We start from the raw sequence: 17,946 nt of genomic DNA, 5'->3' as shown, positions 1-17,946 counted from the left end.
CACCAAGGGTTATTTGTAAAAATTAATCTTATGTATTGCCCTCTTGATATCACTGGTCATATGAGGGATGTTAAATAGGTGTTATTATGTGTTGTAAGAAATGTGTATGGGTGATGAACCAAGTAGTCTGTAGCAACTGTAATATATGGTAACACAAGAAATGCTTAGGATTACAACATATATGTAATGTACTTGGATTAAGGGATTTTCGATACCCAAAATGTTTAAGAAAAAACATGGAAGAGACAGAAGTGAAGAACCATGTCGTTTAAGGGAGATGATAAAAGAGGCCACACACTTCTGTTTAGGGACACACAGGACTTTGAAGGTAAAAAGAGTAGCAACAATGTGGATAAAGTGGAAAAAATTTTTTGCTAGGCTGTTAGTAAAAAAACAGATACAGTATTCCATAAGTAGACTGAGCAGAGACTTATTGTGTGCATAAGGTTTGTACCACTCAGTGGCATTGAAAAAGAAAATGGAGAAGATTCTAGAAGGATGTGACCATAGAATGCCAAAATTCTTGGCCAGACCCCAATGGAAAGATGGGAATGAATAAGGACATAGAGATGTGGTGTCCAGGGAATGAAAGCTAGATTGAGATGTCTGTAGATTAAGATGCTTTGGACTTATGATGAGAATGAATGAAGTTCCCAAATTGCTGGATAAAGGCCTGTGGGTGGCTTCAGAAGTTAACAATGAATAACATTTACGAAGAGTGGAGGGCATAAGACAAAATAGTATTGAGAATGTTTTTCACATCCAACACTACAGAGGGGAAATTTGAGGTAAAACTTAAAATAATGATGATAAAATATTTCAATTTTGCTCTAATGATTCTTAATTATTAAGTTTTTGCCTATGTAAATAATTTTGGACTTCATAATGAGGTTTATATATACATTTTCTTTATAAGGTTTTACTGTTTATTTTGTACTTTACTAATTTTAAAAATTTATATTTTCCAGATCTACCCCAAAACATGGAGACTGTATACAAAAGAAAAAACAGTTAGGATTGTCGTTAGAACAGAAACTGGATCTGGGCTTAGATCGAACTTTATCTGCAATTACTAGTTATGTACGTCATGTGCTAACAGTTGAGCAGAAACGAACAGACTTCAAACCAGATGATGAAGACATCCTTATGGCAAATGTAACAACAGTATGTATTAGCAGTCATTGTTATATGGATTTAAAAAAAAAATTTTATAAGAAATTTTTTATTACTAACCAATTGATTTATGGGTTGATGCACATTATATTGTTCCTGATTCTTGAAAAATATTTACTAAATAGAATATCATGAATTGCTTAAATGAAAGTAACTTTAACAGTTATTTCACCAGATCAACCAAATATGATGCTGTAACGGTGTAGTCTCACAACAAAGGGTTTTAGAGATTTTACACAGGTTATCTTCATATAATTATATATAAGCACCATTCTAAAGATTCATAGGACTCACCAGGAGGATTTTTACTTGGAGCGCTGAAAACTGTAGTGAGGTACTCCACACAGTGTGCCAAGTTTTTCGTACTGTAGGCAGTATTTAAGGTTAACCTTGTAGGGAAGTAGTGCTCTTGGTGCACTGTAGGGATTACTTAAGGTTCTTTGCAGCATCCCCTTGGCCCTTAGCTACAGCCCCTTTAATTCCTTTCACTGTACCTTCATTCATATTTTCTTCCATCTTACTTCCCATCCTCTCCTAACAATTGTTTCATGGTGAAACTGAGTTTTACCTCCTGTTACACCTTTAGAACGTTTGTACTCTAAATTTCCCTTTCATCAATGAATGACCTCATAGGATAGGTCCCAGTGCTTGGCCTTTGGCCTAAATTTTATATACCATTCAACTATTTAGGATTACTGAATTTGTATCCTTCAGGCCTAATGCTATAATACTGTCTAGCTTTTAATATTATCTTGGATGTGTACTCGATGCTTACCCTGTTTCAACCTGTAAGCATTGCTTCATTTCCAGAGTAACCGACTCATTGTGTGTTTGTCTCCCATATAAAGTTCATGCATTTATATGTAGGCCTATGGTGAATCCTATTTAAAATGTTCTTTCTTTGCTAATCCTTGGGTTTGTTTTTGTTTTGGTGTTTTTTTTTTTTTTCATATGAATAAATGAATGAATGAAACTGTAATCAAATGATTGCCAATTTTTGTTGAAAAAAGATATGGTCATCTATATGAAAATTAATTTTTCAAATAGAGGCCTTATAAGGGAGTTTTTAAGGATGTATGTCAGTTTAAATTCGTTGACTACATGTCCATACAAACATTTGATCTTTTCTTTAAGAATGAATTTTCAACCTAGTGCTGTAGCTCTTAGTTATCAACAATAAAGTTTACACATACATGCAGTAAAGTATAATTCTGAATATATATGGTATACTAAAATAAAGAAATATATCCATAAATATAAACAATGTATCTACAAAATAAATGCAAAAGCAGTTACGTAAAGGTGATTGATCTTACTTTTCCTGATTGACACATAAAGCATTCATGATGGATTAAAAGCTCACACAAATTTTTTCACTAGTTTGTGATTAGTAATACTGGCAAAGGTAAGTCTTTGAGAATATTACATGATTTTCGTGACATTCAAATTTCCTTAATAGAATAATATATGAACCATCTCTTGGTAACTGACTTCCTATAGGACTCCTTTTATGGTGTATCCCAACCTTAAACTTCAAGGATAATATTGCACCAGTTTAGAGATCCTCTACACACTTGGGCTTTGCAGTCATCAATCTTAGAGGTAACTTTTGATTAAATCAGATAGGCTCAGGTTCTCCATCACGGGCAGTCTTTTGACAAATCAGAATCCTTGTATTTGGGCCACCATCACCTGGAAACTTTAGTGAGAACTTTTGTATTTACATCAAATAAATTACATTTACACTGAACTTTTTGAGTGAATTCCATTTTTTATTGTTGTAGCCTTATGAAACCCTTTTGAGAATGACTTGAAAAGAGATCATTGTAGATATTATCAGCATAGTGAATAAATCACCAAAAAAGGCATCTCAACCAGATAAACAGCCAGTAGATCAATATACTTGAAATAGTTGACATCTCCAGTGTACCAGAGCTCATGGAAGACTGTTGCAGTGAAATTGCTGTGCACACTTCAGGCTGTAATGTTATATATTCAAGTTCCTGAGGCCATGAGTTGTCTTCCATTTCTAACACTTCTTCTTTTTCAAACCCTTCATCGTTAATTCTCAACTATGATGACCTTTTGTCAAAGAAGCATTTCAAAATGCATTTTGGAGATAATGTTATCAATGCCACATGGTGCAGATCTTTTGTTCTGCCTTTGTCAAAATAGTTTCTTTTGTATTGATATCTAGAAAACAGAATTGCATTAAGCAGTTATCTGGAAAACTTAATTGCATTAAGCAGTGACTTCTTTTCCTAGCAGTGGTAATTATATTTTAGACCATCATTAGCATTTTCCTTTCACAAGCTCTATGTCAACAAGTAACTGCCGTGATTGCCTTTAATGCTTGTGCCTCAGGATTGAGTGAATGCCTATAACTTGCAGAGCATCAACATCCATATTCTGTTGATGTGCCTATCTTGACTGGTTTTCTCTCTCTTCATATTGATTGGTCTGTATTATAGAAGTTGGCCTACCAATAATTACTTTTTGACTTTTGACTTGCAGTATCCAGAGGACCTTATGTGTATGTACTGCATATTAGTGTATGAAATTGAGTGTCTGTCTTTACTTTGAGAAGAAAGTAATGACTCTGATAAGACAATGGTTTTTACTCTACAAAATAGTATTTTGTAAAATTTTCAGTCAACTATGCTGCTTGAAAATTATGTTTTTATAACTGAGAGTATTTTTTCAGGCATGCCAGAGAGTTGTACGGTGGATTAGTGTTGTAGCAGAACGTGTAAGGGATTCCCTAGATGGACAAAACTTAGAAAGTGTGTTACTGGAACTTGGCATTAGATTGCATCGTACAGTATTAGAGCACCTCATGAAATTTGAATACAGTTCAATAGGTGTGTACTTTGCTGTTTTTAGTATTCAGCAACAACCAAGCTGTCTTTACAGCTTTTTATTTCTGAATGTTATAAAATAGTTGTGTTCAATTCAATTTCATTGTTTGTCCTGTATATTCTTAACTGAAAGGACTCAGATCTAGAAACTTTCATGAAATACAATATCCTTTATATCTCTATCAGTATTTTAATACTAGAGATGTTGATGACTATGTTTTGGATATTAACTGTATTTAAATTTTTTCAGGAGCAATGACGGTAATCTGTGATGTCAATGAGTATAGAAAGTGTGTTGCAAGCTTCAAAATTCCACTTGTTAACTCATTGTTTGATACTTTACACACATTATGTAAATTACTTCAAGTTTCTCCGGAGAATCTCAAGGTGGTTTGCTCAGGGGACCAACTGGTAAGAACTAAAAATGTCTTGTTTGGTTAATACATTTTAAATTTTTGCCTTAATACATTTTAAATCTTTACCTGGAGTAAAATACATACAGCATTTAGGTATTATGTATTTCATCTGCTTAATATTTGTTGCACTACTTTGCCATCTAACATGTTACTGTAAGCTCTCATGATGACTTGCATTATAAAAGATTGTAATCCTCAGAGATTTCATCCTTAACTGCTCTGTAGAAAGAATCGCTCTTTTAACAACATTACCCAATTGACTCGTAACCACTAGTTATAAGTATGACAGTGTGCCATTGGGCTTCTTCAAAGATGTACTCTACTCATTAATAATTATTTAAAGGTCTTCTCAGGAAAGTCCCTTATATATAAATGAACACAAAAAGAAAACTAATTATAATGATTGGAGAATTATACAGTGGTACCTTGACATACGAAAGGCTCAACTTACGAAAAATTCGAGTTACGAAAGCAAATACGAAGATTTTTTTGGCTCTACATACAAAAATAGTTCAGGATACAAAAGGTTGTTGCTGTAAAGTCCCGAGATTTGCCCGGACCACCGATAACAATTTTAAAACTCGCGCGCCACCAACTGAGTAGACTCGCCACCATCCTCCCGCTCTCCCATTGGATCCTGATGCTAGTCACCGCCATAAGATCCTGCTCTCCTATTGGTCAGCATCTCTCCCATCATGCTCTACGTAAAGGCGTTCTTCTTCAGCCACTGCTTCGCACCAGCGTTATCGTACGCACGCGGAATTCATTCGTTCACATATACGATTTCGTTTGTTAACGTAAATTCATGTTAGTGATTTCGTTGTACTACTTTATCGTGTTGTGTGAGAACTTAATTAGTATACTACATAACTTAACTACGTACAGTCATGGGTCCCAAGAAAGTTGCTAAAGTTCACGGAAAGAAGAGGATGCTTTCTATGCAGACAAAAATGGAGATAATAAAAAAGTATGAAGCTGGCATGCGGTTGAGTGTGATCGCTAAGGAATATGGCCGAAATCCGTCAACGATAGGCACCATCCTTAAGTAGAAGGAAGCCATCAAAGCAGCTACACCTTCCAAGGGCGTGACTATTTTGTCCAACAAGAGGAGCCACGTGCATGATGAGATGGAGAGGCTGCTTCTTCTATGGATTGAGGACAAATCGCTGGCGATACGATAACTGAGACGGCAATCTGCCAGAAGGCCAGCACTATTTTCGGCGATTTGATTGCCCAGGCCGAAGACGACAGAGGAGAAGGGACATCGACGGCAACCCCAGACTTCAAGGCTTCTTGGGGGTGGTTTGTTAAATTCCGTAAACGGACTGGCATCCATTTGGTGGTGAAGAAATTGAAATTTTGTAAAAAAAAAAAAAAAAAAAAAAAAAAAAAAAAAAAAAAAAAAAAAAAAAAAAAAAGTATAAAAAAGTAAAAAAAATTAAAAATAAAAATAAAGAAAAAGAAATTAATTTTAGGTTTTTTGTAAAGTTAAGTGTTATGGTTTTGTTAATGTGTTTCGTAAAGTTTAGTTTATGTTTCCTGACATTTTTAATGTGTTTTGTTAAGTTAAGTGTACGTACTACGTAAAAAATTTTCTGCCGTTTGTCCTCCTCCTCTGTCGCCACTTTCAGACATAGCCTCACTCAAAAGGTAAGGTTCCACATTTTACTACATACGTACGTATGTACGTACAGTACTTTTTGTATACCATGTACACTAATACACTTTATTTACAGGTACATATTAGTAGTACGTATTAAGTTAGGTATTGAATGGTCCAAATTGTTGTATTTCATTGTTTATTGGTCAATTTAGCTTTATTATAAAATTTACTGGGGTGTTTTGTGTAGGGCTTGGAACGAATTAGGCAATTTACATGTAAAATGCGGTTCAAGATACGAAAAGCTCAGGTTACGAAGGCCGCCTCGGAATGGATTAATTTCGTATGTCGAGGTACCACTGTACTAAATATTATCTTGCCCAGGCATATAATTCACAAGGATTATCTAATAAATTTGACACAATTATTTTTAAAGAAATAGAGTATAACAAATTGTAAAATCTAAGTAAGCATATAAGTTCATCTTACTAAACTTTCTTGTTCTAACCTTATTCTAAGGTGTTAGTAATAACTTAGTTGTATTGAATATGAATGTTCTATCAGCGTAAAACATTTCATGCAGTTAATTTGCCCTGAGGGGCCATTACGAACGCGCATCTGCAATGGTGTTAGGGCCCTGTGGTTACGCAATATAACTTGCCCGGTACCAGGCGAGCAGAGACAAACAATAAAAGATAGAACTAAATAGTGACTCTCGGTCAATACAAACAAACATAAGTAATAGAATACCAGGGATGATCGAATACACACATAAATACAAGATTAATACAATAAAAAAAAAAAAAAAAAAAAAGATAAATGAGGCAATGCTTTAATAATATCACCTTAGTAGGCCAAGTAAAAATATTTTCTGATGGCTCATACATGTGTCTTAATACCCCTTTAACTAATTTGGTGCCAGAGGTGGCATTTAGTACGGGAAGTCTTGGGACTTCTTTAAGGACATTGCTAGAAGCTTGCAAATGCCATTATAATAATTCTAAATGATTTATCAAATTCTCAATGCCATACAGTGAAGGGAGAAGGAAATTAGAAAGAAGAGGGTATGTAAAGTACAAAATAAGAACAGATGCAAGAGAGGAAGAAGGAAGTTGAAGTAGCAGAATTGGGCACGGGCACTCTCCTCTGGATGGAGAAGGGCCATAATTCTCTAAAAGGAGATATGGCATGGTGCCAGGGCACTAGTGTGGAGAGAGCCTATGGGCTCCTCCTAGGTTGCTGGAATCCTTGGCGTTCTACCTCTCTTCCTTCGACCTCTCCGAGGTCGGTTTAACGACGCTGTGGGGACTTGAAAGATGGAAATCCGTTGAAGGTGCTGTGATAGCATTGGCCCTGGCTGCTGTGACAGTCGAAACAACAGCATGCGCCCCCGTGCCTAGTGCTGCTTGACTCGGTTCCGGACGTTCTTTGGCCAACTGAAGGTTGGCAGAGTCCTTACACTCGGACTGGTTAGCTGCTGACGGGGAAGAGGAGGAGGTTATTACAGGCTCCTGATTTTGGAGTGACTGACTCCGGGGCGGCTTGCGAGGTCGCGCCATTGGTGGAGCTTCTGCTGCGGTCAGGTTGGTCCTTGGGGATTCCGAGTGGAATTGGCCCTTCCGTGGTTTCCGGCGTCGGTAGCGAAGTTGAGCCAGCAGCTGCGGAGAAGTAGCTTGGACAGGGAGCTTCGAGAGGAAGACTCGAATCATGCCTGCATACTGGCACTGAGCCCGTTCCTAGTGGGGTAGGAGGATTCAAATTTGGCTCAACGCACAAAAGGGGTGAAGTGGGGCATGACCTTATGCCTTCAAGTGGCACTGACTGTGAAGGGCATGTCCGGAAGGACTGCAGAAGCGGCCTGGAACGAGGTAAGGGCGGGAGCCCTGACACAGTTGGAAGTAGGTGGTGTAATGTCTTGGCCTAACAAGACGTCATAAGTGCTAGAAATGAATGTAGCCACCGCCAAAGTACATATTTTCGAATGGTGAGGCTGGTTGACCCTCAACCGGATGGTAGGCAGAAACATCTTAATATGATTGAGGCTTTCTATAGCAATTAAATTATGCCTTTCAATCCTCGCTCCGGGTGGAACTTTATTCTCCCTAATTACCGAGAGCTGCGCACCAGAGTCATCGAATGCTCAGAACTGGTGTGCTGGATAGTGACCTCTGGGAGGTGCACAAATATGGGGCCCTTAGCTGGGGGGCCTAGGGATGACGGGTCCATCACTGCCATGGCAATGGCTGGAGCGGTGGCCTGTTTGGGGCAATGAGCCCACGAAGAGGTTTGCCCATGCACTTTGCACAAGTCACAAAAGCTATTGCTATAAACAGGCCTTGGCTGGTTATTCCGCTGCCAGTGGCTGCTACTCTTGTGGTTTTGGTGATGTCCATTCTGAGGGGGAGCAGAAGCCGACTGAGGAGGATCTGGTTTAGCGAGGCACTGCTCAGAAGGATGCCCAAGTTTATTACAACGCCTGCACATGGGCTTACCCGGTGGATTATTTTGACACTGCGTCATCTGGGAGTTGGCAATAGAGGAAGTGATAGGGCAAATTTTCTTGTTTAGGGAACTTTGTAGTGGGTGGTGGGTGTCCCATATATCCGCCCACTTGCAGCATTCCACAATTGTCCTTGGATTTTTGTCCACAGAGTAAGTGGCAAGTTCAGGCTGGGCATATGATAGGAAATCCTACAAGTGAAAGAGTTTGAGGATCTCATCTGCTGAAGCTGCATTGGATGTCCTTGTCCACCTCTGGAGGGTAGGCGTCTTCTTCGCCACCCATTCCGACCATGTTTGTCCGGACCCCCATGGCTTGTTCCTTCAATTTTGTTGCCACCTGTCGGGGGTGATCTCGAAGGCTTTGATAATGGCCTCCCTTACGCGAGCGAGATCCCCTTGCTCGTGAGCGGGGAGGGCTTGGAAGGCAATAGCTCCCTTGCCTTCAAGGTCCCCAAGATGAGGGCTACTTTGGTAGGAGGAGGTTGGAAGTTTTCCAGAACCCTTTCTATGTGATCGAGGTAGGTCTCCAGATCGGACTCGTTCCATGGTCAGATGAGGGTACCCATGCTACTGAGGGTGGAGTGGGATAATCAGGACATAGAGGGCTGTATGCCAGCATTAGCCATAGCCAGTTGGTGAGCTCTTTCCGCTGCTTTCTCTGCCCTTTCTGCTGCTTCCTTTCTCTCTTGGAATTCTCTTTCTTTCTCCCTTTCAATTCTTTCCTTCTCCTTTTCTTCCCTTTCTTTCTCCTTCTCCTCTTGTTCTCTCTCCTTCTCCGCTCGCTCGGCCGCTTCTCTTTTCTCCTGGAATTTTCTTTCCTTCTCCCTTTCTACACTTTCTCTTTCTCTTACTAGCCTGGCCTTTTCCCTCTCTTCGGCTACCTAAGTAAACATGTAGCCAATTCTTGGCCCCATAGACCCACGGCCTTCCCTGCTTCCATAAAAGCCTTAATCTTCTCTAAGGCAGGATTGTTCGCCATTTTGGAGGAGTGGGGAATTTGAGGGCATGAACGGGAAATTCCTAAGGGGGTAACATAGGCGCTATAAGCCCCAGAAATGTTGTTCCTAGAACAGAATAACACAATTAAATTCCACAAAGGTGAAATGAGAATAAATTTTCTGCACAGTGAAAGAGAGCGGAATTACCCGACGCCAGCGCACGCTAAAAGTCAAAGGTTTACGTGATCTGGAATAGATTCCTCCAATGGAATCAGATTGCCACTAAGGACGTAAGACTGTAATGATTCGCTGCAAAGGGCGTGAAATGGTGGCCGCACAGACAATTAGTCAGCAGACTTGTAATGAGTGCTTATATACAAATGCGGCAAAATAATCATCCCGCGAGCATATCAAATATTAAAGCAGTCAAATGGACTGAAAAGATAAAGGCCAGTCAACAGACGGCAACGCGATGCGCATGGACAAATATTGCAAATGAAATCCACATATATAATAATTTTGCCGATTTATGGGTCATTGGGTGTGAAATATGGCCTTACAGACAATTAAATTCAATAGCAGCCAACAGACTGAGATGCAATACACCTGTATTGAATGTGGTAAAATATTTGTCACAAGGGCATGGAAAATAATATCGGCCTCCCGGACTTATCAACAATTAACTATCAAAACAGCTCACCAGCAATATGAAACGCATATAAGATGCCACGGATTTTAAAATATCAAGCAGTCAGACTGAAAAAGAACAGTAAACCAGTCAACAGATAGTAATGAATTCGCAACAGCGAATTATATAAAAATTAAGGCGTTACGAAGACGCATAAATTATAGTTCCGTAGTTCTTTGCATGGAGTTACTTCTCACTTCTCCCATCCTTCTATTTTTAGCCCCTACCATGGGAAATCTCAAGGTCAGTCATTGACTGTCTAGATGTAAGTGACCACAAGACCCAAGCAGTTGCTCTGTAAGTGTGTTTGTTTGTTTAGTCTGTACCTCGCTGGGTAAAATGCCATTTGCTTGTTTGGTCAATTTGTTCACTTTACAGTAAAATACAATATATTTCCCTTTATTCCATGACTTACACAGATATTATTCCCTTTTCTGCTACCTAGCTGTATTAGAACAACTCTTCTTACGAGAAAAAGGAAAATATGAATAAATGAATGGTTGTGTTCAGGGTCTGGGTTTCAGCCTATTTTACCTCTTCAGAGGTAAAATAGGCAATATTTTACCTTTTCAGAGGTAAAATTGTGACCTTACTTCATGCATAGCACAGAACCTAAGGATTAGTTATCGAGACTTTTCTCTTTCTCATAGCTAAAATCGGCATGCATGCAGTTCTAAGCTTTCTTACTTCTAGCTGGAAAATGTGGTAATCACAATTGGTTTTACCCCAAACAATGAATACCTAAATTTGGAAAAATATGCTTAACTTGCTAAGGGCTTTCTCCTTCCCTTATTGCTCTTGTGGGCTAAAACGCTGAAATTGTAGGTTCGTTTTTCTCTCATAAAACAATTTAACATTGATTTTTTACTGAGAAATCCTTTGGAAAGGTTGCCAATTTCATGATTTAGGAGTTGGCTCCTGCAACGAAGGCTTATTCTGACTATGATTAAAGGGGAAGACCAATCAAACCTAATCACGAACGGAAAATAAAGGGTTGGCTAAGGCCAAATACAAATTAAAGGAGGAAATTGAAAGGAAACTCCAAGGGTTAAATTTACAGGGGAATGTATTTACACCTTAAATGTTACTTTACTAAATCAAGGCGTCTGCAAGGAACAATTGCAATGAGTACGTGTTCAGGGACGTGTGATGATTCACAACATGCATTACAGGCCCCAGAGCATAAGGATAAGGAAATCCACCTTCACAGCAGGGAAATTGCAGACACCTTTCTCCTGGGATATTGCTTCATGATAGAGTAGACAAAGGGTGCAGATAACTCCAAGGGTGACTATAAGGGCAAGGCCTGCCAAGTGATGGCACAAAAACACGTGCGTGGGGAGGGCGGCCAGGTGAAGCAGCCAAACAAAAGTTTTGGAGGCCTGGATCTGATCTGGGCTGTGATCTGAGTGCAAGTTAGGCTGATTTCCATGTGCTGGTTGGTTTTATTAATCTAGCTGACTTATCTCTTGGATCTTGGGATCAACTTATCAGTAGTTCTGGAAAAGTACAAACAGGGGGAGCACAGGAGAAACAAAAGAGATGGGATGCGAGTGAGAGAGAGAGAAAAAGGACATTCAGTGTTCATGTTTTGGTGAATTTCAATTTCTCATAGTGAAACAGCTTTGTTTATACAGGATAACCTTTCCCATTATGGAGATCTTGATGTCTGCTGACTTTTTATTACATAATGGCTTTTCAACCAACCCTCTCAAAATACTTCAGTTTGTAGACAGTATCAAGATGGTGATATTGGTATTTCCTAGCAAGCTCAAGTTTCTGCCTTCTCATACTTGGAGATCCCATCTCAAGCATTCCTTTTTTTAAGTGACCCTTCAGGCACTGGACATCAGTTTCTCATCCCACTCTTCATTTCAGGAGATATCCTGTTTATGGTTTTTTTTTTCTCCAGGCTCATGCTATTCTGACTGAAGTCTGTTACAATCATTGTTATGCAAGTGATAATGAATAACTGATTGTAATGCTTAAAAGAAAAAAAACAGTCAAATTCATTTATACTTGAGAGAAACTCCAACAAGAGAGAAAGATGGAATTTATATTCATATATTAATTGTACTCTGTACAGTGAACCCACGTATTTGCAGCTTTCTCTCAGGAACATATGCCCCCATATTCGCGGAAAATTAGCCTAATTGCGGTATTATTCTATGATAAATATCCACACATTCCTGTTTTTTTTTTTATCAATTTCATCATAAAATGCACTTTTTGTGATAAAATATTTTAAAAACCAGGTATACACATTTTTAGTGAGTTTTTCTTGAGTTTTAACTAACAAAATAGGCAGTTTTAAGCATTTTTATAGAGTTTTCAACTATCTGCGGATTCTAGCTATTCACATTGGGGGTCTGGTACACATCCCCTGCGAATACAGGGGGAACACTGTAATGTATTAGGAGTAATTTAATGATAAATTTGCCCTTGAATATTGTAATCATTGAATTGCATTGTTGCTGCTGACATTTGTTACATACATAGGGTTAAAGTTGTGGCCCAGCCTTGAACATGCTTGGAATTTTATTCTTAATAATGCATTCCTTAAATAAAGCAATTTAATAATAATTGTATTTACATAGCATTTTCTCAGTTAGGAATAAATCATTCAGATGAGCTGTATGAGAATGTAAAAAGTAATTGTGTGGTCTTTCAAAGGTAAATTAAAATATTTTATTTTTTTAGGTGAATTAAAATATTATATTTATCATAATACAGTTAGGGTACTCAGAATAGATGAATATTTTCCAATAATAATACTGCATAGTTGGTCCTTGATTTATAAGTCCAAAAATTGTATAGTTTAATATCCCTTACATAAAATGAAATAATGCACTGTACAGGTTATTTGCATACGCACAATATTCATAAATATGCATATCCTCCTGTTCACACTATGAACTATAAATCATCTGTATTATGTACTAATAACACAAAGATAAAATTTTAGCAAGGCAATTACAAAAAGTTGGACAGTTAGGTGAGATGAAACTGAGGGGAAATAAAAAAAAAATAAAAAGCAGAAGGTAATGTAGCAGGAAATCAAAAAAATAATTTTGTATAATTAAGAAAAACATTAATTTTCTTGTTTTTTCTATTACTCTCCAGAGTGGTCTCGATCGAACAGTCTTAGCCAATTTCATTCAGCTTCGTTCTGATTTCAAGACTGCCAAGCTAGGTAATCAGCTGAAATAATTAGAAAAAAGAATTAGCTGGAACGGTTGTTAATGATGCAGATTTCTACTGTAATTAGGAATGTACAGTATACTATAATTTATATTGACACTGTAAAAACTATTTTGAGCTGTTAACCATATGTGCCTCTGTTGGTCTCATTCATTCGCATCCTGGAAACGACTTACCTTAAATGGAAGAGCATCTCCTCAAGAACATTAGGTGCTGAAGGTTGTCACAAAAGTTGCCTACATTCCATGAACACCCCCACCCCCCATACAGCCGGTTGTTGTTGATGTACATAGAGAAAAGGTTTTTGTATATAGATTTTAAATCAATTATTTTCCCCCTAATTTGCATTTAATGTTTTATAAGTGTTAGTGTCATATTTTGTTGTTTACTTTACAACCCTTATAATGTAGATCCTAAAGTTTTGATGTTGATGAATTCTTTTTAGATGTTCCAGATTCACCATTCTAGTTTGCAGCTTAGCCACAATTTAATATAGTCACAATTGTTAAAGCTAGTAAGTGCAGTTACAAAGGATTGGTCAATTAATATTGACACCCTTAATGTGTTTGGAAAATATTAAATTCATAAAAAGATAATACAAAGGAACAAGCATAGAATTATGCCTCTAATGCTGGTTAGCTTAGAATTTTCTTGTTTCCACTGGAGTATTGAAGAAATTATATTCAGAATACCAAAAATAGAAAATTAAATTATTAGAGATAATACATTTGACACGAATATACAGTATTTAATATCATCAGCCATATTGACAGTTGTGATTTTCTGGGAAAAATATTGATGAGTTGTATTCTTTATTTTTACACATATAATGGGTTGTGTATAAACTTATTAGTTATTCAGTGTTTTAGTTGTATGTGAAGACATTTTGATGATGCGATGTTATTCATAAATTTTGTTGTCTTCCTTAACTGTAAGTTATCTGGGAGATTTGTTGCATTTCCATGTTGTTTACGGCATTAATGAAATCAAAGGAAAGATTGGTAGCTTTTTTTCCAAGGGATCTAGAAAAATTGGTTGTCTATGTTTTCTTATATTTTTTTGGTAGTTTCAGAATTACAGTAACTTTAGATGGATTTTCTCTAATCTTATTTGTCATTTCATCATTTTAAGAAAAGGTTTTAACAAACTCAAATGTACAGTATTTTGAATTAAAAAACCTCATTAGAATTCACATAGGTATATAAGGACCAATTCTAAAGGCTAGTCATCATACTTATAAAACTTTCATGTTCTGTAGCCAACTAACATTGTGTGAAAAAATATTCAGTATACTAAACAATGCTCTTGAAATATTTATTACTGTATTTATGTAAGAGATCCCAGTTACATTGTTTTTAGCTACTAAAGCAGGAAAGGAACTTGTTAAAAGCATTACTTTATGACTTTGCACTAGAATTTTAAATAGTGCATTTCTTTATGACTGTACTAGAATTGTTAAACAGTGTGTTTCGGTTTTTTAATAATATGGAATATATACAAGGGAACTGATGAATGCACCTAATAATTTATGTCTGGATTTTGTAAGCATAGTGTGAAGTGTACAGTCTTGAAAAATATTTTATGTTAGTATGGTTCAACTATTTGCTTTGTAGTGTCATTAATATTTTAAGCAGACAACTGAGTTAACAATGTATTGATGGTGGTAATGTCTTGAGGAAATGAATGATCTGTTTTGAGGTAAAATTTTCTAATTTTCTAAGGCTATTTTAGTATTTTTATGCAGATAAATGTTTAATATGTCAGAGTATTCATGCTCAAGACTGTAGAACTTTAGATTAAATCAAAATTTGTGTTAACTAGTCATGGAACTTGTTAATGGTATACAGTACAATGAGTAGTCTTAATTTGTTTTCTAAGTTTAGTGAATTAGTTATATTTGAAAGTATTTTTATAATCACAGGTGCTTTATAGACAAACATAACAACTGTTAATATGGCTGATCATTATACCTTGCTTCCATCATGTTTCACATTTTGAAAAAGGAGTAGTGTGTCATTATTGATATTTAAAAGGCTCAGAAAAGACATTTACCTGCAGTACACATGAAGCTGAACTTTGAGATATATCCTGTAATTAGTAGATGTCACATTTCATTTTGGATTGTTTTATTATAAGTATATTTCTATCATTCTCTTAGGTTTATAAAAGTTTATTACCTTGTGTCACAAATCAGGTGTCATTTAATTGGCCATAAGCCAAGAGATATTTTTGTCCTTGTATGTACTATCCTTGAAAAATGAATTATACAGTATAGTCCTATTTATTGTACAGTAAATATATCTTTATGTATTAAATTTTATATAACATTCTCCCTATCTATTCTCCTTTTTGTAAAGAAACTGAAGTATACCTTATGAATAAATATAAGGTGTTTTACTATTCTTCCTTTACACTAACAACTTATGTTCCTACATTCAGAGCTATTTATACAGTAATGTCACTTAAAATGCAAGGGGAATTGATGTTATGGCTGTATACTTTAATTCATTATTTAGATTTTAATTAAGGCCCCACATATACAGGGTGTTTCGAAATTAGAGCATAAACTAAAATTGATATGGACAAAAACAAAAGTATAATTCGAAACAAGTATTTATTAAGTTTCTCTCTGAGTATTTAATATTTTGTGTGGCCTCCATCTGCCTGTATACCACAGCCTGGATTCTTGAGGGGTATAATTTCAGCAAATCGCAAAAAAAAGCTGAGCACTTTTGTCGCCTCTCTTTGCAGATCATTGAGGCTTGGTATACCATCATAGTTCACTGTGCGCGCTTCAACACGATCCTTTAAGATACTACCAATGTTTTCACACACATTAAGGTCAGGAGAGCTACCTGGAAATTCACTTGATGAGAAGAAATCGATACCACTGTTTCGAAGCAGCTCCTGTGTCTGAAGAGCCTTGAAACATGGTGCCTTATCATGCTAAAAATGTGACTTCACATAACACATTTTAAGGATCTTTGAGGAAAGGAAATACTCCACCAGTAAGCACAGTTTCTCTGAAGTATTCGCCATTCCATGAAAGTTCTTTCCCTTTGATGATCCACATTAACCGTTTGGCTGTGAAACAGAGAAAAATTCCCAAACATTCAGGAAATTTCACAACTTGGTGATAGCGCACATCATCGCTGATATCCTCCAACTTTGCAGCCCAAATGATGTCATTTTTATGATTTGTCTTCCTGACTGTGTAAATGAAGAATTCATCTGATGCGGCAACATGGAGAAAGTCGGCTTCATCCCAATCTTTAAGAAATGAACCACAAAAACATGCACGGTCTTTTCTCTGTTGCTGAGTGATGTTGGGCTTGGTGATAACATGAAATGGCTTGATACAAGATTTTTTCAACTCACGATATACAGCACTATAATTTCTCTTCTTTCCCCTTTTTGTTAATGGTTCAAGCGCCAATTTACGTAAAGACTTTCTTGGTCTACCCAATGCCTCAGCTATGATATCTTTTGACCCCTGAGAGAGGACTTCAGGCCTTCCAAGATTCTCTCTCTTTTTGCGATGACAGTCATACAAATTTTGGTTCCAGTTTCTTTTAAACACAGGATTCATCTCTTAATATATTTAGCTCTCCAGGAATGTGAAATGAAGGATGCACCAGCATCCCTGGCCTCTCTGAAGGTTATAGCCCGGATTCAGTCAATCCATCTGATTTCCTCTGAGTCGTTAGCCATGGCTATATCTAACTGTCACTCACTCTTAAAATACAAGAAATGTAAAATGAAAAATAGCTTAATAGAAACTTAAGATAATGTACTTGCAGATAGGCTATAGCAGAAAACTTCATAACTTTCCATTTGTTCTGTGGAGGGGGAGCTCTAATTTCGAAACACCCAGTACAGATGACCAACAGTCTTCATCTAATTGAATTAGCCCCCTTGTCTTTCGTGTATAGATGTCTCCGTCTCTTGGAAACTTCAGTCCTGAGTGACTTGCTCTTAGTGCTTTAAGCAACACGGGGTATTTTTAAAGACTATTCCACTGTTGGACAGTTTTTACTCTTAGGCTGTTCTTTACTGGCCGTTAAACACTTGGCTTTTGTATGGTGGAGGTTGCTTTCATTCCATTGCTCCTCAGTAGGGATGATAGCTGAAGTGTTGTCTTTCAAAGTGTGGTTGAGAATTTCCTCAGTTCTTCCCTCTGAATGTTAGGTAAGATACTGCTTTGCTGGCCTGTGGTTTTCATGACTAACTCATTCTTGATCCCATCCCTTCAATAATTCGATGGTGGGAAGTAGGATGAAATGTTGCTATGCCCAGTTCACAGCGTACTTATTAAGTGAGAAGAAACAAGAACCTCAGACCAAAGTGCAAGCAACTATTCGTGAATACAGGATGTCACATGAAGGAGATATCCAATATACCATCTCCTCCTGATAACCTCCAAAGCCTATGATTTTCATGATTGTGCAGAGGACCTACCCGTGAGCTCGTGACATTAGGGGCCTCCCTTGCCTTCTAGAAGAACTCTGTTCAACTGGTAATGAGGGTAGCAGTTTGGTGCAATCATACAACATTCACCTCATTCGACTTG

The 17,946-nt window shown here is 37.2% G+C and overlaps 1 protein-coding gene across 1 annotated transcript in view; it reads left to right on the top strand.

Moving 5' to 3' along the window:
* Positions 1 to 15,758, top strand: part of LOC135216585 (exocyst complex component 5-like) — a 193,526-nt gene extending 177,768 nt beyond the window's left edge. The window contains exons 13-16 of the mRNA XM_064251964.1: positions 969 to 1,164; positions 3,878 to 4,034; positions 4,282 to 4,442; positions 13,299 to 15,758. Of these exons, the coding sequence (XP_064108034.1) occupies positions 969 to 1,164; positions 3,878 to 4,034; positions 4,282 to 4,442; positions 13,299 to 13,385 (601 nt within the window). The 3' untranslated portion in view covers positions 13,386 to 15,758. The remainder of the gene's footprint in view (positions 1 to 968; positions 1,165 to 3,877; positions 4,035 to 4,281; positions 4,443 to 13,298) is intronic.
* The last annotated feature ends 2,188 nt before the right edge of the window (positions 15,759 to 17,946 follow it).

The sequence above is a fragment of the Macrobrachium nipponense genome, chromosome 6 (assembly GCF_015104395.2).
Source record: "Macrobrachium nipponense isolate FS-2020 chromosome 6, ASM1510439v2, whole genome shotgun sequence".
Classification (NCBI taxonomy): Eukaryota; Metazoa; Arthropoda; class Malacostraca; order Decapoda; family Palaemonidae; genus Macrobrachium; species Macrobrachium nipponense.
This window is presented reverse-complemented; position numbering and strand designations above follow the sequence as displayed.